Here is a 22452-nt window from a genome sequence, read left to right as displayed (position 1 = left end):
GGCATAAATTTTTTAAGCTACCCACGTAGCCAAGGTATTAGCTTCGCCATATGATGTGTTTATTTGTTTATATTTCAAAGGTAGAGTTTAACATGTTTCTCCTGATGCTATTTGATTGATTTCCTCAGTCCAGTTAGCCAAGATATGAGTTAGCTTAGCTTATCTTACGTGTGTTTGTGTTTGGTCCACAGCTAACACACTCCTGTATCACAGACGTACGAGTCTGGAATGTGTGTGTTTTACCCTGAAGTCATATATTCAACACAATTGTCAGCCTGTGGCCAAGTGAAAAGAGAAATGTGCTTATAACCTGAGGGTCACTGGTTCAAATCCCAACAGGATAAGGGCTGTAGTGAGTAACCTCAGCCAACCTCCATTGCTCCTTTTTCTAGGAAGGTTCCTAGTATAATAATAATAATAATTAGTTTGCAAAAAGGTTGCAATCTATCATATTTGAAATAAATGTTAAAATTGTGACAGCACTAATTATAATATTCAGATTTTTGGCAGTTTTTTTGTAACCAGTTCCCCATCTTGCTTTAATGTGCTAATTTCTTCAAACATACATGTTGCCTTTATGATGACTGCATTATTCTTCAAAAAAAACATGCGTCATTCGTCTCTGTACAATTATTTTGCATCGTTGTATGACGATGACACATCAGCAAACAGCAGTCCTTCTGCAGAGGCAGCACCAGTACTCAGAGTGTGTGTGTGTGCGTGTGTGTGTGCGTGCGCGTGCATCATAAGTGGGCGTGCTCAGAGCTCTGGTCGCTGTCGTGACTGTCCTCGTTGGCTAACGAGTCTGTGGAGTGGTGGAGTGCCGCGATGCCAGAGAACTCTGACGGCAGCAAAGTGCCTTTTTTCACGTTCACCAGTTCTTTCTCCCGGGCTGCTGCCCCCTGCTGGCCGCCCTTAACTCGCTTCCACTTCATCCTCCTGTTCTGGAACCACACCTTCACCTGCGGGTCAGAGTGAAACAGAAAACATCAGAATAACAAATTGTTCTCGTGACGTGGCTCTGTGCAAGTAGCTTCTGCAAATGTTTTGCATTTCTGGTAAAGAATGAGCTGCAAGGGAGGATCTTATTGTCATACTGAAAAAGTAAAAGCGCTAGAAAAGTGCCATTAGTGGACTTGTAAATCGCTGTAGGTCCTGCAGAAGTGATGACATTTACCAGGGTCTTTGAATGCATCTCTTTAGCTGCTTTGTCAAACATTACCACTGATTATTTGAAGAGTAAAAGTACAAATCTTTTTAATCCACTGATTCTAATGATGGGCTAGATGGTGGTATAGTGGTTAGCGCTCTTGCCTTGCAGCGAGAAGACCCAAGTTGGAGCACTGGTTGGAACAAGGGCCTTTCTGCCTTTCTTGCATGTTCTCCCCGTGTGTGTGTGGGTTTTCTCCAGGTTCTCCGGCTTCCTCCAACAGTCCCACACTCCCACAAAAACATGCAATGTGGAGATTAGGTAAATTGGACACCCTAAATTGACCATAGGTGTGAGTGTGAGAGTGAATGATTGTTTGTCTCTATGTGTATGTGGCCTTACGATGGACTGGCGAACTGTCCAGGGTGTACCCCGCCTATCGCCCGATGTAGCTGAGATTGGCACAGCACCCCCCGTGACCCTCTGGCAAAGGATAAAGCGGTAGATGATGGATGGATTCTAATGATTCAGTTTCACCCAAAACAACTGCTTTACAAGTCACTAGTTTGTGTTTGTGTCGGTGAAGTTTCACACAACCACGATGATGACACCACCCACATTAAGAAGGTATTATGAAGTGATGGAAAACTTTATATTCAGCCATAAAATGTTGTCTAACAATGACTGTAGGAGTCATACATGTAAGATTTGCTTGTTCATCAAGTGATTTAATACTGGAATTGGTGCACACTTGGGATTAGCACATGGGCGATGGGAGGGATGGAGTACATATAAATCAATGACTGCTGTTCCCAATTCACTGGTTGCAGGTTGTCAGTCATGACACAGGGTGAGCATGGTGGAGTGAAATCTTTTGTTGTATTCTGTGTGTTATTTTCCTCTTAGCACGAGTGTAATGAGAATGGTGTGGAGTTTAACGTTCAGCGTGTTTAATAAAAGAGTGATGGAGCCACACACGTGCACGTCCTCACTAAACTCCCGTGTTTAGCATACAGCGGCTTGTTTTTAAAATGATTTAATATCGATTGGCCGCTATTAAGTGGAAAACATATTCCTAAGTAGACTTAAGTCGTAGATAAGCCTCTTGTTGAGTAAGGTTAAATAAACTAATTATCCCAACACCAAACTCCATAGAGAAAACCAACATTTTCAGTTCTTGGAAACACAGGAGCTGTTGGTCAACTGCTGCTTTGTTTGGTAACTTTGTGTCACTGCCATGAATTTGAAGAAATAGATTTTAAACACAGATGTCACAGGATGACATTTGAACTTAGTGATGGAAGTAGCAGTAGATCAACATCTACTGTGTGCTGTGATGTAAAATCCATGATTTTCTCTGTGGGCTTTGGTGTGGGAGAGTGAGTGGTTCACAACGTGACACACTTTGAGTTTCCAGTGAAAACAGACACAACAGAGACTTCATATGACTGAATTTGATGGTGCCTTATACAACAGCCCTCTCACATCACACCACACACTCCTGACTTCTTTGTCAGTTAACCCGTGACACTCAAACACAACGCTTGATCGTCTGTTTCGAAACGGTTCATTTTCGGATCTGCGGTGCATGAACAAGCGGCCGAGCTGAAAAACACGCAGAGGGGGAAACCCAACTGTGATGACACCAACACAGCAGCCAAATGACAGCTGAACAGCTCAAAACTGCCACTTATTGGCTCAACATTGGTATTAAACAATGTTTCTGGCCTCTCTTCAAAAACGACGTCATTCAGGGAAGGTTTCCAGTGATTGTCTGAGCTATGAGTCCTTTTATTAAATATGATGTAGAATAAGAGGCTAAAAATGCTCTTTATTCTTGTGATTATGTTATTTAATAACTTTGTACGAGTTCTAGCGTGACTATATTTTTGTCTTGTAAATAATCTCAAATACAGCGATCTTTTTTTTTTACACTTGGTATTATTTTCCATGACTTCATAGCTCCTCCTTAGAGTGGGTGGAGTCATCATATCACGTCTGCGTGTTGTGGTTTTCTATGTGACATAAACACACAAACTAGTGACTTGTAAAGCAGTTGTTGGGTGAAAGTCAATCATTAGAATCCCAGAATGGTTCAGTCCTTCAGTCACTGAAGTGAAATACCAGAGAACATGGTTTTCAGCAGTGCTGTCTCCTCTGTTCAACACATTTGCTTTACTAAATGTTGGAGATGAACGCATGTTTTCAGGATGTTGAAGTCTCTTTAACTTTGATCTACAGTTGGACATTGTTGGCGCTCATGACTCTTCAGTGACGACACCCTCTCAGTGCTCAGCTGAAACTCGTCAGATCTCTGATGGAGAACTAGAACTGGACAGTGGAAAAGCACCAAAACTCTGGTACACTTGGAAACGCAAAAACATACTGTACGTACCGCGCTGAACCAAACCAACTGCTCTCCTCGTCTAGTATCACTAGTAGTACTACTAGTATCACAAACAGTTGAAATAACTCATGGACTCTTTCATCTTTACTCTTTGAACACAGCAGATGTATCCTGATTTAGAACCAAACATTTTCACACATCTAAATAAAATATATGTTTCCTGGAAAAAGCTTTTGCTCACACGTTGTCCACACTTTTCCACAACTCACGAAAACATCCATCACATATTCTCCAAACAGCTCACGCAGCATAAATCGCGCGCGCTGCCCCCGCCGCCAAATGATTATAATGCCAATATTTACCTCACTATCTCGTGCTGTTTATATTATTTAAACTTCCAAAGCTGAAGTCACACACACAGGAGATTTCACGCTCCCTGCTTTTCGTGCCACAAGTGGATTCATTTAAAGTGTGTAGTCGTGGTGGCAGACTGGGCTCACGTTATGAGTTTTTCCTCAATATTTAGAAATATTCATTTATTCCCGCCCCCCCCCCCGTTGTCTCAATGTTTACTTTCATCATTCATGACGTGTTTATAATGATTCATGTGCGTTTACAGCTGCTTTCAGATCCATGATTTAAGCCCTCGAATGTGAACGAGCAGGTTTACCACTTATTTGACTTATTTTCAGGGAGATTTATTGAAGTGTGGTTGAGGAAACTCCTCACTACGTCTTTGTAGGAACATGATGATTTTAACAGATTAACAAAAGGCTTTGTTAATAATTATAGTAGTTATATTATCTATAATAGCTATTCTACAGTCATAAGATATCGTAGACATACTGTATCATAGAACGTGTTCACTACTGAATTTTTACCATTTGACGGCCATTTTCTAACAGGAAACTGAAGTTTGTAAAGCACTCACTCTCCCACACCAAAGCCCATAGAGAAAGTCAGTGGTTTGAGCTGCTGGTCCTCTGCTGCCTCGTGTGGTGAGTTTGCTTCAGAACAAAGGATTTCAAACGTCGACATCACAAAATAAGACATTTGAACTTTCTGAAGGAGGCAGCAGAGGATCAACATCTCCCGTGTGTCCTCATAAATCAACGATTTTCTGTGTCTGTGTGTGTGTGTCTGGCTGTTAAATCTCTATCAATATCTCTTTCATTTCGAAAACCAAACAACGTCAAAGTGGACACGACGCACACTGGTGTCCTCAGTGAGTCACCTAACAAGTGGTCGTTGGACATTATTGATCATGTTTAAATGGAATAGAAATAAACTTTTAGCGAAAAGTCTGCGGACGATGTTGATGTTAAAGAAAAAATGTCATTCCTGGAATTCCTGGAAACACTTTGTGTTGGATGATTGTTAAGTGTGATGTGAGGTTATAAGTGGAAACAAGTGGCGCTTATTATGTGTGAAAATGTTGTTAAATGTGTTAAAGGACATCTTGTTGTCTATGAAGAACGATCCTGCCTTAAAAACCTCTCCGGACTCTTCTCAGACATTACACCATGATCATCAATGACGGCTGTGTTCCACTTGTGCCTGTCCCAAGTAACAATGTGCACCATTTGTGCCGCAGTCACAATCTTGGGAGAGAAGCTAAACGGATCAGAGCCGTTGCTGATGTAATTAGTCGCACAGATCAAACTCCTGACAGTTGTTTTTGTCCCACGCGGGATTCGCCGACTCGTGACGTCCTGTGTGCTCTCCGCTTACACGGGCGTGACGCAAGACGCATAAATCTGTGCGTGTACGGCCGTCTACGAGGCTCACGCAGGAATCTCTGCTACCAGCTGAGAATGCTCCAGAGCCTGAATCTGCTCTGTTCTTTATATTCAATCTTCAGTGTATCTCACTGCAAACTATCAGTGGCCAGGCGTCAACTCAGAGTGACTTACTGCTTCCACATGGGTGTCAGAGAACAAACCCACCCCAAACCATTTGTCTCCTGATATTCATGTCATGTCTCTACAGTTTTTTTAGCTACGACTAATTCTTTGTGCTTGCAGGGGAGCAGGAGGGAGGGAGGAAGTGCCTTGCTAGACAGCACTTCCTTCAGCCATGTCTCCCTGTTTTGACTGAAAGAATAGACAGGAACATCTGGAACAGGACGGTGGCGTCACACGGCCACAGCTGGAGCAACAATCACAATCACAGTAGCCGCAGAAAAGGCCTTGTCGCTGTCACGAGACCACCTCTGTTTTCACAACACGGCACCAGAACGATGGTTTTGAGTTTAAAGCGGAGTTTGACACACGTACGACACTGGACAGACCAATTTACCCACTTAACTAATGACTCATCGAAAAAAAATCCACACTTTGCTTATAAGTCTATGATTTATCTCATTTTTTTGACTGGGAAGTGAAGTTTTGTGTCACTTTGAAATCTGCTCAGTTTTTTTTAAGTGACACACATTCAGCAAAAAGGGCAGCGGTAGACCGCACCTCCTGCGTACCAAAGGGCTAAAAATTACTTTAGATATCTGGCCCTTATTTACAATTGACTGCATGTTAAAATAGTGTATTAACAATTTAAAAAGAAGAAACAGTATAACATAACATATTAAATAGCATTTGTCTCAACTCTCTCCTCTCTGATGACAAAGGTGCTTATTCGCCGGCTTCCTGCGACAGCGTGAGTGAAATTACTGAATAACCACACGTTGGCTTTGACGTGCAACTTCTCAGCTTTCAGAATTTTTCCGATAGTCCAAACCGTGGCATAATTACGGTGATGCAAAGTGTGCTTGCACAAACGTGTCGTCTGCGATACGCTCGGTGTTACAGGGTCCCTTGAATGCACTAATTGTTGATTCACTAATGTGAGACTCTGTGTCAGCTGTGGGTGTTTTGCGCATACTTGTCTCTCGGTGAGGTCCAGATTGACGGCGATCTCGTAGCGTCTTAGTCTGGTCAGGTAGTTGTGGTGAGCGAACTCGGCCTCCAGCTCGCGGATCTGCTCCTTGGTGAACGCTGTCCTCTCTTTCCTGGGTTTGCTGCTCACGTCTGTCTTGTAATTCCCGTCCTGGGACTCTGAAACCAAACACCACACACACAGGTTTGTGCTCCACTCAGCGCTGATTTATATGCACTCACACACACACACGCACTCTCACACACAAAAAATAATAATGCAAATGTTATGTGGCAGGTGCAAAGTCAGCAGGGGGAGAAGTCAGAGGGAAGGTAAGAGAAACAATGGGAGCCGTCAGTCACACTTTATCATTCACTCATTGTTTATGAAGAATTTAAGTGGCTGGAAATACTGACGTGTGTGTGAGTGTGTGTGGCAGCTGGTTTTTACAAACACGGCATGGATTCAATTTGTCCTCGCCTTTCAAAGAATCTCCTGCTAAAACCATATATAAATACACACACACATATATTTGAATAAAACAGGTCTTTCAAATATTCAAATATTCTTAGAAATGGATTTAAATTGTTTTGTTTTTAGGAAAAAATTAAAGAAAGTTGTCCTTCTTGAGCTGATTTTAAGAACATATACCTTAGAATTTTACTTAAAAACTGTTGTTTTAGCTCGTGACAGGTAATTAACGACAAAGACAACATTAAATATTTGTTTCTTTACCAGAAAAGGCACATTTCACTTTCTTATAAATATTTATTTGGATTTATTTGCAGTGTAAAACCTGTCACAGTGTGTCTGCAACGTTTCTTTTTCCAGTTTTTGTAAACTTATACAGTGTTAGTAAATAGAGTAAAGTAAAATAATAATCTGTTTTTTTTACATTTTTTACATAAAATTTTCTTTAAGTTTTAAAATTTTAAGCTTAAAACAAGGTTGTACATTTCTACTGTAATTCTTGGAAATTACCCATTTTACATGACCCAATTTTTTCAGTTTACCATTCACAAATAATAGGTGTTGTAGAAATGTGCTTGATGTCATGATTTATTATTATTTCTTTCCTTTCTTTTACTTCTTATGATCGAAATAAAGTTCAATCAGTTTCAGTGGTTTACAAAGTGAGTTCATTTCAATATTTATTTATTCATCTCAATATTCAACAGCGTTAGATATATACATATATATATATATATATATATATATATATATTAGGGATATATATATTAGGGATGTCCCGATACAACTTTTTCACTTTCGATACAATACCGATATTGCAGCCTTGAGTATTGGCCGATACAGATATTGATCCGATACGATATCAGCACGACTCATACATACTTTAATTACATATTTTGTAGTGTGGTATGTTAGAAAAGGCTTGATCAAGTGATATTACTTAAACAGAGAACAATAGTCAGCAACAGTAGGTATGAGAAAAACTGCCATGTTCATTTCATACAGTCTGTGGTTCATTTCATCAGGAGGAAAGTACCACGTGTTAATGGGGGTGTTTTCAGAGCAGCCGTGTTTCACAGGTAACAGCGTGTCTTCAGAGAACACCCCCTTTGTTTTCACTGTTTTGGATTAGCCCAACCAACACAGGGTGAGTGACTCGTCCCGCAGGTGAACACGGAGCCTGGGGACCGGCCCCACAGACGTACTTCGGTCCGTGTGTGGAGCTTCAGGACACATTTAAAACCCAGAAAGCTCTTGGCATGGCTGGTTTTTGGGGTATAATTAACAAACGGAGGCTGTTGAAAGTCGACAGGTGGCGCTGGTTTGAAATAATGTTGTTTTTTAAGCTCGCCTCAGGATGAGCTAGCGTGGTGCTAATGGCTAACTCACGCTCGCTGTGTGGCTTTGTAGCCTCTGATTTCAGAGCAGTAGCACACATACGCAGTTGTTGTGCGTTTTTTGGCTGATATCGTACCGATATATGATATCAATATCGGATCGGGACATCCCTAGTATATATATATATATATATATATATATATATATATATATATATATATATGTCCTGTTTTTACATTGTGCAGCTTTTTACAAGTGTTTTTTGTTGTTTTTGTGTTTCCATGGTAAAAGAACTCTGTAGTAATCAAGAAGAAGAAGTTGAGGGTTTACGTGAAACTGCTCTACAAAAGTTATATTTGTCTGTGACTCAATTTTAAAGACCCATGGACAAAATAAAATAAGCTGCCAGAATCCCCACGGCATTGAAACAGATCATTGCTCGACCTGTAGTCGGTGTCCGGCTGCCGCCCTTTGACCTTCGCCGCTCCCTGTAATTTCAAACCCGAGTGCTGCCTTCTCCTCTCTCTGTGTCTCTGCCTCTCTGGTAAACCCAGACACTGTGTAAAGCGGAATAAAAGAATAACACGGCTCAGGCTCTGCCGCCTCAGAGCAGCAGCAGCAGCAGCAGAGTCTGCAGTTAAAAACCAGTGACGGACGTTTTATGACGCAGCCGCGACACCGCAACAATTAGGCCCTCGCTGTAAACTTTCATCTCTCCACAAGAAAGAAAGAAAGAAAGAAAGAAAGAAAAAGAGGAACAATATATGAGGAAAAGAAGAGAAACACCCAGACAAGGCTGCGGTGATTCCAATGAGCTGAGCTCACAGCAGGAAGGACGCTCACAAAAACACACAAAACAATAAAACAATATCCGATTCTCCTTCTGCTGGAAAATTAGCTGCTGGTTTGTTTTCCAACTTTTTCTTTACATTACCCCGCCCCCAAAACCACAGAGACATAATCTGTGACATTTATGTCACTATATCTGAGTCATGTTCTCATATATGTCACTATATTCTCATTTGAACATGTGAATATTTTAGATTTAAAACATTTAAAACATGTATTAATAAATATATTAACCTGTGTATATGTTAGAAATATATGTTTATACAGAAATACAATTAATGTGCATATATTAAAAAGTTGCTGCTGCTGCTAAAGTTGCTGTTGCTGCTAATTATAAAGTTGCTGCTGCTAATGTTAAAGTTGCTGCTAAAGTTGCTGCTGCTGATGATGTAAATGTTGCTGCTGCTAATGTTAAAGTTGCTGTTGAAGCTAATGTTAAAGTTGCTGCTGCTGCTAAAGTTGCTGCTGCTGCTGTGAATGTTGTTGCTGCTGCTAATGTTAAAGTTGCTGCTGCTAAAGTTGCTGCTGCTGAAGATGATGTTAAAGTTGCTGCTGATGATGATGATGTTAAAGTTGCTGCTGCTAATGTGAATGTTGTTGCTGCTGCTGATGTTAAAGTTGCGGCTGCTAATGTTAAAGTTGCTGCTGCTAATGTTAAAGTTGCTGCTGCTAATGTTAAAGTTGCTACTGCTGCTGATGTTAAAGTTGCTGCTGCTAATGTTAAAGTTGCTATTGATGATGTTATAGATGCTGCTACTGATGTTAAAGTTGCTGCTGCTAATGTTAAAGTTGCTATTGATGATGTTATAGATGCTGCTGCTGATGTTAAAGTTGCTGCTGCTAATGTTAAAGTTGCTATTGATGATGTTATAGATGCTGCTGCTGATGTTAAAGTTGCTGCTGCTAATGTTAAAGTTGCTATTGATGATGTTATAGATGCTGCTGCTGATGTTAAAGTTGCTGAGGACATGTGTGTGCTGGCAGTGTTGCTGCCCACACTCAGAGCAATCACGTTGATTATCGGAGGCTAACTCATCAGCTGTATAAATATCACACCGCTGAGCCTCAGAGCCTGATTATGTTTTAACATCTGGTCCAGAAACTTCAGCAAAACCCAGTTTAGAAACAGAAACAATAACAAAAACCTGAGAACTCATTTCCATGTGAGGTTTGTCTCCTTTTTGCTTTTTTTTTTTTTGCTCACATATGAAGAATCTCCAGTTTGTGCGTCTGATACTCAGCTGTGATAGTTTCCTCTGTGAAGGTCACATGGGTAAACTTGACAGTGCCTTATATTTGCGCAAGTCGTGTTGTCGAGGGCGTGGCCGTGACATAAACATTACGACATTTTCTGTCCCTAACCCTAACAGAAGTCAAACAATTTGCAAATATAATAGTACATATACTGTATTATGAATTTTATTTCAACATAACATATGGAAAATACTGCATATTTATTATAGAAAATCTCACTATATGTATTTCCTTCATGTTTTAAACTTATATTTTTATATAACCAGATAATGAATATATTGTAAATCAGTGTTCCCCAAAAGGACCCACCTTTTAAAGATAGTAAACTATTGTTTTTTTCTTGCATAATCGCTAATGGCTAATAGTATTTTTGAAATAGTAGAAATAATTTATGACAAAAGTATTAAAAAGTAAAGTTTCTTACACAAAAACCTTCAAAATCTAAATCAAATGAATTTGGGGACCCAAGAAATATCTTTCGCAAACCATTTGTGGGTCCCGACCCAGTGTTTGAGAACCCCTGCTGTATATGATGATGATTATAATAATAATAATTTTAATTTTTCAAATTTATCTCAAACAAAACGATGCAACAGTCATAATTAATGTTGCAGCAAATCTTTTTGCTAAATCTGGCATTAAATTCTTGAATTAGCACATACTTAATTGGGTCGCGTTCAATTTTTAATTAATTTTTGAGCAGCAGCTGCATAATGGAAACGACCACCTGCATGTAATCACACGCAGTCGTGTCAGTCAGTGGTGGAGTGCAGGTGATTCACTGCGCAGCGCCGCAGTCCGTCCTCACGTGGACAGACAGACGAGGCGAGGAGACTTTCCCTGGAAAACTAAGAACTCCCACTAATATCACTTTCCCTGCAAGAACCCCCCTCCTGTGACCAGAGCCGACCTCGACCCCCCGGCCGCTTGTCACGTTGTGATTGATGAATGCGGTGAAAGCAGGTTGAAAATGTCCAGCAGGTCATTACAGAGGTGTTACACGTACTTAACAAGGGCCCAAACCTCAATATTAATGTATTTATATACTAGAATTGTTGTTATTGTAAGTTTTTATATATATGTCTACATATATATATTATATATATATATATATTTTTTTACAAAATCACACATTTTACAACACTACTAAACTTTTAGAAATGTTAAAAAATTTCTAGATTCTTTCCAATTTTAAGTTTTATAACTACACATTTTATGAAATCACAAAAACTGTAAACCCCTTTAGAGTAAAGTTTTTTTACAAAATCACAAATTTTACAATACTGCAAAACTTAGCAATGTACTCATTTTTAAGTTTTATTACTACAAACCTTTTAAAAACTAAATTTTTTTCTTCCTAAACTACCATGTTTACAACTTTACAAATTTACAGATTAAACACAATCGTGAGAATCAAGAGAATCAAACAGTTTTTAAGATCACATTTGTTTTCAAAAAAACAAGCAAATGATGTTGAAATGTTTTAAATAATATTAAAGTATTAAATAGGTGATAAATTGAAACTATTACAAAAACAAATATCTTGTGTTTTTGCCCTAATTCTGACATGTGATAGTGAAATAACACTTCACAGCTCTTTCAAGTTCATTCAATAATGAATTTTTCAACTGTGTGACACAACTTGAACTTGAACGAGTGCAACAGCTGCTTTCAAACTAAAGCTAAACACTGATTTTATGTCACACATTAAACTAATTCTGTTTCCCGTTGCTTCAAAAAATGTTTTACGCCAGGGCAAAATCTGGCGGGATTTATTTCACCTGGGGAAAATGTGGGGATTTGAGTGTCGGGTGTTAAATGCGGCGCGAGGCGCTGGAGTTGGTCTTTTATAATCCGTGACATTACTGCTTTAGTGTGAGCCTCTGTCTCTGCTCTCTGTTTAAAATAAAGAAAGTGTTGGTGAGATCGTGATGTGGCCTTGTGCGGCGCTCTCACACCTTCACTTGTGTTTGTTTCACAGCTGTGGGAAATTTGTGGCACTGAAAGACTGAGAATGACACGTGCAGATGTCTGTGTTGCTTTTCAGCCGCGCTCTTTGGAATTTCTGCTCCCGCTGATATTTATGTAACAAAAAAGACCGACAAAGACTTTGTGGAAATGGAATTAATAATATTTGTGGAGAGGGAACTCGTCCGAGGTTTGTTCCTGATTTTAAAAACAGAATTTAAGTTACATAGAAGAAGTCTTTTGTAATTAAATTTGTTACATTAAATATTGGCAGAAAATTGGTTTGAGGAATGAAATCTCTGCCTTTACTGTTTGTTCCAGACTTTTTTGATTTTAAAAGTTAAGTTCTCTTTCTGTCAATCTGTAAATACTATTTTGTATATTTGAATGAACAAAATCAAAAATTGTTTCAGATTTTAAAAACTGAGCTTCAATTAAATCGAAATTCTCATTTTCTGACTTCATAGAAACCTTTGAGGGTGTTTTCAATAGTGAGAATTTAAAAACACATTTTTAATCTACATTTCTCTAACCCTGCACAGTCACTTTTCCTATTTTTGACTCTCTGGGAATGATAATTAGAATATACATATATATATATATATATATATATATATACATATATATATATACATATACATATACATACATATATACATATACATATAATATTATATTGTCAAATTAATGGAATCCCTGTCTTTAAAGAGTTGCTCTAGATTTTTGAATTTTAAAAAACTTGTTTAAATTGAAATCTCCCTTTTTTTCTTCTTCTATAATCTTTTCTGAGATAAATGTGGAATGTTGAAGAATAAGATTCTCTGTATTTAGTGTTTTTCAGTCTTACCTGAAGTGTCACTTTTCCTCTTGCCGTTCCTCTTCTCGGCCTCGGCAGGTGACAGAGTCTGTCTGCCAAAGTCTGCAGGTGCACAGGACGCACCTGTGGGGGCGCTGCCACTGCCCAGAGTGGGGGTGCTGGCGCACATACTGGGCCCACCCGTGTGGCCCAGGTCCGGGGGTGCGGGCCCACCATCGTGGGCCGAGTGTGGCGGGTGGCACAGACTCTGGCGCGCGGTGCCACCACCGGGCGACGGCATCTGAGGGACGTGCCAGGACGCGTGGTGCTGAGGCGGGGGGTGATGCTGCTCGGAGGGGAGGTGGCCGCGGTGAGGGTGAGGGTGAGGGTGAGGGTGTGGGTGAGGGTGAGGGTGTGGGTGAGGGTGGTGGTGGTGAGGGTGGTGGTGGTGGTGGTGGTGGAGGTGGTGCTGCCCGGGGAAGAGGCTGTCATCGGCCGGGTAGCTGGAGATGATGCATGGCGCCGGCGAGGAGGTGGAGGACGAGGACGAGGACGAGGCCAGGTCGGGGTAGGAGACGTGGTCCGAGCGTCCATGCAGGGTCAGGGCCGACTGGGTGAAAGCGGGGTGCAGGGTCTGCGCGGGAGCGTGGGGGCTCCGCAGACAACCGAACAGAGTGTGATCCATCACACACACACACATACACACACACGGCCCTCCAGGAAAAGGTGAGAAGGGCAAGTGAAACTTAATAAAACAAAACAATCACAATTCTCATATCCAGGATGCTTCTCTTTTTCTCCTCTTTCTGACACAAACCCCCACCCAAAAAAAACCTTTTCTCCTTGAAAAAAACAAAATGAGTGAGAGTTTGTGTGGTAATCCGGAGCGTGCGGCCAGTTGCCAGGCTGTACAGGATAAAGAGTTAAGGCCGGGATAAATGTGCAGCAGAGCCTCTCAGATGTCAGGAGGAGCTGGAGCTGGAGCTGGAGCTGGAGCTGGAGCTTGAGGCTGGAAGCAGAAGGAGGTTCCTAGGAACTGCAGAACGAGGGGAGCCGGCTGAGGGGATGTTATAAATAGGGTGTAACGTGAGAGGGAGGCTGGGTCACAGACTGCATATGCGCTACTGACCACATACATATGATCGCCCGCCTAAAGAGCACAGCATAATAAATCTGTACTATTAAAATGGCTGAGTCTCAGGAAAGACGGCAATTTATTTTGGACTTGGATGTGACCTCGGGTGGCCATCTTCCCCCCCTCGCCCACCACCCTAAAGGAAAACAACCTTAATGGTTCATGGGTGTGGCCTGTGTGTGTGTGTGTGTGTGTGTGTGTGTGTGTGTGTGTGTTTGTGTGAGGTGTCAGAGGTCACCCTGAGTTTTGACCTGTTTAAACACAGTTAGTTTTGTGGCAGCGACAGTTTCCTCTGAGCTTGTGTTTGTTTACAGTCACTGTCTCCAAAGAAACATGTACAAAAAAAAAGAATAGTTAGAAACTAAAAAGTATCGTTGCTTGGCAAAGATTTTTTTCCAGTCAAACTAAACAAAGATCATTTGAATTTAGAGAACATTGTGTTTTTCCAGCTGTTAGACTGATTGTGATCAGAATAATTAAACAAATGAAGAAAGGGGATGTAGTTTATGGCCAATAAAATAAATTGTTAGATTCTCGTAACTAGTGCTGTCATAATGTCAAACTAAAATAACATGTTATTAAAACATTTGGCACCACACCATCTGAAGAAGACGAAGACCTAGCTAAAAAGGATGCTAAAATCTACAGTTGGACATTGTTGGCTTTGATTCTTGTGCCGCAGGTACTAAAAAAACACCAGGTACTAGTTACTATCACTGATGGAAAAGAAAAGCCGAGTTGTGCTAGAACTGTATACACAATATGCAGAGGCTAATACTGTGCTAGCTAAAAGCTGTTAAATTAGCATAATAGGATCATGGACAAAGAGAAAGTATTTAGACGGCATGAGAAGACATTTTAAACTTCACAATGAAAAAGAACTATAATTTCACAAACACACACATATGAAGATGCAAATGAGCTATTTAGCTAACTCTGGTATAGACCTGGTTCTGTACATGGTCCCTGTCAACTAAGATTAAGAACTAATATTGTGGCTAACTGGATAGCTACAAACTATCTCCTCTCAAACTATAAATATTTGCCCTCTCAAATTAGCCTCAGAGAAATCATTCAAACTGCATCCGAGGACATGTGACACTACCTTTGAGAAGAACTAGTTTGTCACAAATACACACATTATCTAGAGAGGCTAATATTGTGACTGTCAGAAGCATTAGAAGACGTCTTAAACTCTCAACAACTATTGTGTCATGAATACACACGCTACAAGAAAAAGCTAACACGTTGGCTTATGCAGTACGCTAAAAACTGTTGCCAAAATAATCATCTAAAGTCATTTAAACAACATTAGAGTACACGTAAGACACTCTAATCTTGAGAGGACCTTTAAAAACCATTTTATGAAGCTCAAGCTTGATCATAAATATGTTATTTTCCACATAAAAAAAGATGTTTTTTACTGGCTGCTTTTTTGAGTTTCAGTCCTTCAAAATCACTGAAATAAACAGGAAAAGGTAAATGATAAAAATCCAGTTTAAGTCAACGTAATTAAAGTCCTTAAAGTGGACATTTTCAATGTCTTAAAATAAATAAAGAGGACTTATATTGTAATGACAAACATGCTCCTCTTAAACTTCTAAATCTGTGTGCTTTTTAAAGCAAATGTTCATTCCAATCTCTACAGATGACAGTAAACAAGTGTAAAGTGAAAGAGGAGTTTCTGTGGCTCAGACGGCTTTTGCAGATGGACGGTCACAATAACTCCACACTCCTGGGATCTCACTGCCACGGACGCTGAGAGAGGAAATTAATTCCTCTTTGAGAGAAAATGACTTTAACAGATAGCGAGGCTGAGGCAGGCTGACTGCTGCTGCTGCTGACACTGCTGCTGCTGACTGCTGCTGCTGACACTGCTGCTGCGGACCCAGGACACACACACACACACACACACACACCACCGTCCTTCGAGAATGTCCACAAGTGTAAAGCAGAGGTGAGTAAAATTCAGTCTACTCTAATGTTTACAGATCAAATTAAGGCTATTAGCACGTTAGCCCAGGATATAGCATACAGTTATATTTGCTCAGGATTTATTTCACACATGTTTCCAATCCTGTGTGTGTGTGTGTGTGTGTGTGTGTGTGTGTGTGAGGTGTTTTCACTCAGTTTAAATTTTTTCGTCTCAAGGGCAAAACCTTCCAGCTGTGTCGTTAAGTGTGTGTGTGTGTGTGTGTGAAATAGGATTACACACACACACACACACACACACACAGTTATGATGGCATTTTATTTCCTTGCTTTCTGTACATTTGTCAGATGAGAACTTGTTTGTTCATCTAAAAACACAATTACTCAGTGGTTTGTGCTGATTAAAAATGATTATCTGTTATATATATATATATATATATATAGATATATATATATATATATAATCACCTGATTGTGTTGATATAAATGTATTTTACAACTTTTCTTTTGAGAATAACTTGAGCCTCAAAAACATCCAGGCTGTAGTTCACTGTGTACAAATATTCAAATATTCAATATTCAGTCTGGACCACTACACTAGAATATACTATTATTATACTGCACTATTATATACTATTACTATACTAGAATATACTATTATTATACTGCACTATTATATACTATTACTATACTAGAATATACTATTATTATACTGCACTATTATATACTATTACTATACTAGAATATACTATTATTATACTGCACTATTATATACTATTACTGTACTATTATATAATATTACTATACTAGAATATACTATTATTATTATTATACTGCACTATTATATACTGTTACTATACTGGAATATACGATTATTATTATACTGTACTATTATATACTATTACTATACTAAAATATACTATTATTATTATACTGTACTATTTTATACTATTACTATACTAGAATATACTATTATTATTATGCTGTACTATTATATATTATTACTATACTACAATATACTATTATTGTACTATACTATACTATTATTATACTAGGGTAATTTAACATGTTTTTTTCTGTGTATTAAATGCATGTATACATGTAAATATGCATGTATTACAATACTATAATAAACTTTAGTTAACTATAGGATACCATACTATGCTATGCTACACTAGGTTATCTTATGCTATTAATTACCATAAAATACTATGCTATGCTAAGTATTCTATGCTATGTTACACTATAATGTGCCGTGCTATTTGTGCTATACTAAATGACACATACATTATTATACTGTTCTATGCTGTGCTTTAATATACTATACTATTCTTTAATCTCGTTGGACACTGTATAATGACAATAAAGGTGATTCTGATTCTACTATGCTTCACTGTAAAGCATTCTGCTATGCTATGCACATGCTGTGCTGTGGCTAAGGCTAATGTAGAAGCTTAGCCTCTAAGAAATACCACGTTTGGATGCAATAAAGTAAAAATAAAAGGTTTCTTTCAGTTTCAGTGAGACTAAACAAGAAATCATGAGACACAAATATCTACATTTAAAGACTTGTCTTCTATGAAAAGCTTGCCTATATTTGCCTATAGAAGCGAATTTAACTGTGAGTTTAGATGTAACTGTCGTCACTGATGAGTCCTGAGTCAACCTCTCGAGGCCCGAGAGCAGCACGTTCCACAGAAGCTGAAGGTGGAACCTGCTGCTCAACCTGTGGCTGTCAGTCACACAGGGCAGGAAGGATTACAGCGGACGCAGCCCGATGCCGCGCTCACCAAAAACAAACACGCAACCCCCACTTTGGCCTGTTCCTCACATGAATTCAAAGTTAACATAGTCATTTGCTGCGTGTTCTGAGGTTTTGGCCTTCGATGGAAGATGAAATGTGCAGCGGCAGCAACAGCAGCAGCGACAGCAGATATGAAATAGTCATGTGAGACAGTGAGCGTGTGGAGCTTCTGCAGAGAGAAGATGAAAATGTGCTTTAATGATTCTACACTTGTGTGAACACAGACGGCGTTTGTAAAACATCAAAGTGAGACAATAGCATCGCTCTGTTGATTACTTTTCATTTACATTATCAACATGTTTTTAAAAACACAAAGCCCTATAATACAATGTTTAATGTTAAAGTTGCTCTGCTTTATTTGTCAAGATATCACAGGTAGATGGACAAAAATGTAAATAAATTTATCAATTTTAATTAATAAATATAATTGCAAATATGAGAAAAATTTGATCGGAATTAGAGAGTTTTAGTGTCATTTTATAAATAACAAGATAAAAGGAGCTAATCCAGAGAATTAAGAATATAAATGTGTATGAAAATGCAAAAATAAAAACAGCCACAGGTAATATTTCATATTTGAAAGATAATAATCATTAAGTCATTAGTTCACGTTTAGTTAATGTTTGATCATGAGTGAATAACTATGAATTAATTAAATAATGAAAGATTAGTTATCATTAACTAATGATTACTGAAACCTTTTTTGGTGTATCTTATTGTAAAGTGTGCTTTAATATAATATAATATAATATAATAATAGAAAATATGTGTCTATTAAATATAATATAGTTGTTTAATTAAATGTTCATATGCTGCTTCAGGATGTAGAAAATGATGTTTTATCGTTCATAAATAGAAAAATGCATGAATAATAATAAACAGTGTAGTTTCTGTGTGAAACTATCTCGCAAAATCTAATCCCTGTCGTTGTTGATACACAGATTAACATCTTCACACGAGTGTGTATAAGGCTTCACAGTCAGTGAAAAATAATTTATTTTTCTCTTTTATTTCTCCACCCTCTTACAGAGATATTTCAGAATGTATCACGCAGATTAAACGCAGATTGAATACAGATTAAACGCTTCTCCTCCTAAATACAGTACATTCTGCAGCCACAGCCAGATTAGGCCTCTGAAAACAGCTGCTGGTGTGAAAGCTAACGTTGACTTTTTTTGCTGTTTAGATTTTTCCTGTTGTCTTCATTTATTAATTTAAATGTCATTCAAAGTCATTGTCTGTTTAAGTCACACATGATTTTCTTTCTTATTATAGCAAATATAAAAATTTAAAAATCATTTAGAAAGACTCAAATATCATCTGAAACGTTTTATTAGCAACAAAACCTTCAGATTTTGACTAAAGTATAATGTGCTCATTATTAGGTCAGGTCAGATAAATTCAGATTAGATTAGATTAGATTAGTTTATATTACACCAGTTTAGATCAGATTAGATCAGTTCAGATCAGATTAGATCAGATTAGATTACATTAGTTTAGATTACACTAGATTAGATCAGATTAGATTACACTAGATTAGATCAGATTAGATTACATTAGTTTAAATTACACTAGTTTAGATAAGATTAGATCAATTCAGATCAGATTAGATTACATTAGATTACATTAGTTTAGATTACACTATATTAGATCAGATTAGATTACACTAGATTAGATCAGATTAGATTACATTAGTTTAAATTACACTAGTTTAGATTAGATCAGATCAGTTGAGATCAGATTAGATTACATTAGATCAAATCAGATTAAATTAGATTACATTAGTTTAAATTAGATCAGATCAGATTAGATTACATTAGTTTAGATTAAAGGGGACACAGTGGACAGCAGAGTGGACAGAGTGCTCGATGTCAGGGAGCCACAGCTCAAAAACTGTTTCTTATTTTTTTTTATTTCATATTGACATTTTTATTTGCAGATTACAGGGGTGTTGCAAAGGATTTTGTGGGCCCAAGGGAAAGGGGGCCCTGCAACAAAATTTTGATTTTCGATAGCCCAAAGTTTTAAATGATTAGAATTAAATCTGATCAGATTAGATCAGGTCAAATGAGAGTAAATTAGATTAGATTAGATCAAATTAGATTAGGTCTAATCAGATTAGGTAAAATTAAATTAGTCAGATTAGAACATCAACAAAAATTTGATTATTATATATATTATATAACAGCGCGGCTAACGAGAGTGTCAGTAAGGAGATATTTTGATCGGCTCGTTTGCAGCGACTGGGAGGTTTTTAACCATGAAAACAAGTTAATATATGTAAGTAGACCTCCATAACTAACATATATGTGCGATACAAGCATTGATGTCACCTTTAACAATACATTTATGTTTCTATATCTTATAGTCAGACAGTGTTTTCCAACTGGAAACAGACGTTTTTGTGACGTTGTTAACCCCTCACTTCCTGCACCAAACTCCATCACAATCACAGCAGCTGCCTCCATCAGTAAACTCGAATGGACTTATTTTCAGTTACTTTTGGCTTCTGAAATGCTTTGTTCAGATTGACCTCAGTGACATCTGACGTAGACACAGATGTGTTTGTGTTGTGTTTTGTGTTCATTTGGTTGTTGTGTTGTCGATCCACAGCCTGTTCTCTGACTCACATCGTGTAAAAAGTCACTCTGCTCTTGCAGCTCTAGTCTAATGACAGTTTGAATGTTTTTAGTGGGTTTTATTTTTTTCCACCATGACGAGCAGAAACTCCCTGCACGGCCAAACTTTGATTATTGATACCCCAAAGTTTAAAATAGTCATAAATAGATAAGATTAGATTAGATGAGATTAGGTTAGATTAGGGGAATTCCCTTGTTACAGCAGCAAAAAGGGACAGGTTTTATTAGTTTTATTATTAAATGATCTGTATGTGAAGAAAACTTTTCATATATTTATATTTTTTACTAAATAACTAAGAACATGTAAACGTGCAAATGTAAAAATCTATTTTAGTCGTTATTCAGCTGTCCACGGGGGCCCACTCTCAAATTTGGGCCCCTGCTGTTGGAACACCCCTGGCAGTTTGTACAAGACATTTATTTCATTAATAATAATAATAATAATAAAGTGTGACTTAAATTGTAATTTACTTCACTGAGGTGCCTTTTTTAATGAACATTGGAATATTAGTGCTTTTAAATTAAAGTGCACGCTGTGAAAAAAAATGTCTTATTTTGCTCATTGAATTAGTTCCAAATAAAAAATGTTGTTTTTCTTTCTCGAACGTCACCTTTGTGATCGGCTGATACCTGAGTCTGCTCTTCCTCTCTCGTCCTTTCACACAAACTTGCTGCTCTGCAGTGGCCATTTTGTCTGTGTGTAATGGCCGTGGACAGCTGAGGTGAGCTCATCATCTATAACGGAGCGGTTGGAGACGCCTGGCGAGATGCTCCAGCTCCAGCTCCAGCTCCAGCTCCAGCACCAGCAGACGCAGCGTGATGAAGTGCAGGGCCTTACACTGAGTCGGACCACACCTCAAACGGCCCCTGGGTCGGCCGCACTAAAACCTCCATTTAGATCTGGACCTGGCTCGACCACCAAAACCAAAAGCGGCAACGGCTCCAGCCGACCGCGGTGCCAAAGGCCCGTTTCCTCCCAGACTAAATCTGTGAGAGCCCTCCTCCATTTTCTCCCGTTCACATCCCCGTTTCGCCGGGAACGACTCCAGACTTCCCCTGGATTTGTGAACGAGGCCATTAGTGACTTTTATTTGTGTCGCCCACCTACTGCTCAGCCAAACCCTGTCGGCGCGCTGCACTTCCTGCTCCACCAGTGAGGCACACAGTGTGGCTCTGGCCGTGTGATTGCATCACTCTGCGACGGTCCAGCTTCAACATGCTGTTCCAATAAAGCAAATCATTGAGAAGAGTGAAGTCAACCTTTTATGATTTAACAGCTTCCTTCTCTATTAGGTTCCCGCGGTTTGTCTGGACGATTCCCAGAGAGTTTGTACTTTTGCATTAATATGAATAATATTAAAGGGGAAACTTGTATGTGGTGGCTCAGACTGGAGCTGAAGATACAGACAAAAGGGGGAACAACAGCCTTTGAGCCGCTGCATAAAATGCTCACCTAACAAAAATGTACACCTACTTAAGTCTATGATATCTTAAAAATAAATTTACGTCATTTTATCTGATAGTTAGACAGACTTTTCACATCCCACACCAAACTCCACAGAGAAAATCACAACCACACAGGAGTTGTTGTACCACTGCTGCCTTCATCAGTAAGTAACTTTCAGCATCTGAAATCCTTTGTTTGGATTGACCTCAGTGACCCAAACTGACCACACATGGCAGCAGTACACCTGCAACTCCTGTCTTCCTGTGATTTTCTTAATGGGCTTTGGTGCAGGAAATTAAACAGTTGAGTTTTTCTAAAAATCTAAAAATCTACTCCTGCTTGAGTCTATGAAATCTTAAAGGCGACATAGACCGGAAGCTCCAATTAACGCTGCGTTTGTGTGTGTATCTGCGTCATGACCTCGTTTATGAAACCCTACAGTTTCAGAACA

General features: G+C 38.8%; 2 protein-coding genes across 4 annotated transcripts in view; both read right to left on the bottom strand.

The window, feature by feature from the left end:
- Window positions 1-75: 75 nt before the first annotated feature.
- On the bottom strand, window positions 76-14070 carry meox2a (mesenchyme homeobox 2a). Of its 3 annotated transcripts, XM_058646888.1 has the most exons (5): window positions 13096-14070; window positions 6375-6547; window positions 1553-1633; window positions 1315-1440; window positions 76-962 (listed from the first exon to the last, which is right to left on the bottom strand). In XM_058646888.1, exons 1-5 carry the CDS (start codon window positions 13742-13744, stop codon window positions 744-746), a joined length of 1248 nt encoding a protein of 415 aa, XP_058502871.1. In that variant the 5' UTR covers window positions 13745-14070; the 3' UTR covers window positions 76-743. The 3 variants fall into 3 exon arrangements, with proteins under 3 accessions (XP_058502871.1, XP_058502872.1, XP_058502873.1); XM_058646889.1 differs by lacking the exon at window positions 1553-1633 and having other exon boundaries at window positions 13096-14064; XM_058646890.1 differs by lacking the exons at window positions 1315-1440; window positions 1553-1633 and having other exon boundaries at window positions 13096-14058.
- A 5681-nt stretch (window positions 14071-19751) lies between these two features.
- Window positions 19752-22452, bottom strand: part of crppa (CDP-L-ribitol pyrophosphorylase A) — a 76407-nt gene continuing 73706 nt past the window's right edge. Inside the window, exon 13 of the transcript XR_009241945.1 lies at window positions 19752-21773. The gene's annotated coding sequence lies outside the window, so the exon portion shown is untranslated. The remainder of the gene's footprint in view (window positions 21774-22452) is intronic.

Source organism: Solea solea, chromosome 13, assembly GCF_958295425.1.
Source record: "Solea solea chromosome 13, fSolSol10.1, whole genome shotgun sequence".
NCBI lineage: Eukaryota > Metazoa > Chordata > Actinopteri > Pleuronectiformes > Soleidae > Solea > Solea solea.
The sequence above is the reverse complement of the archived record's forward strand: the minus strand, read 5'-3'. Positions and strand labels throughout refer to the sequence as shown.

Bases quoted from the DNA above. Each gene is read 5' to 3' on its own strand.
- meox2a (XM_058646888.1), bottom strand. From the start codon at position 13,744: ATGTGTGTGTGTGTGATGGATCACACTCTGTTCGGTTGTCTGCGGAGC. The intron at 1,634-6,374 runs GTATGCGCAAAA...ATCCTTTGCCAG, and splicing joins TGGACCTCACCGAGAGACAA to AGGGTCACGGGGGGTGCTGT. The intron at 963-1,314 runs GCAAGAGCGCTA...TCTGACCCGCAG, and splicing joins TTGGGTCTTCTCGCTGCAAG to GTGAAGGTGTGGTTCCAGAA.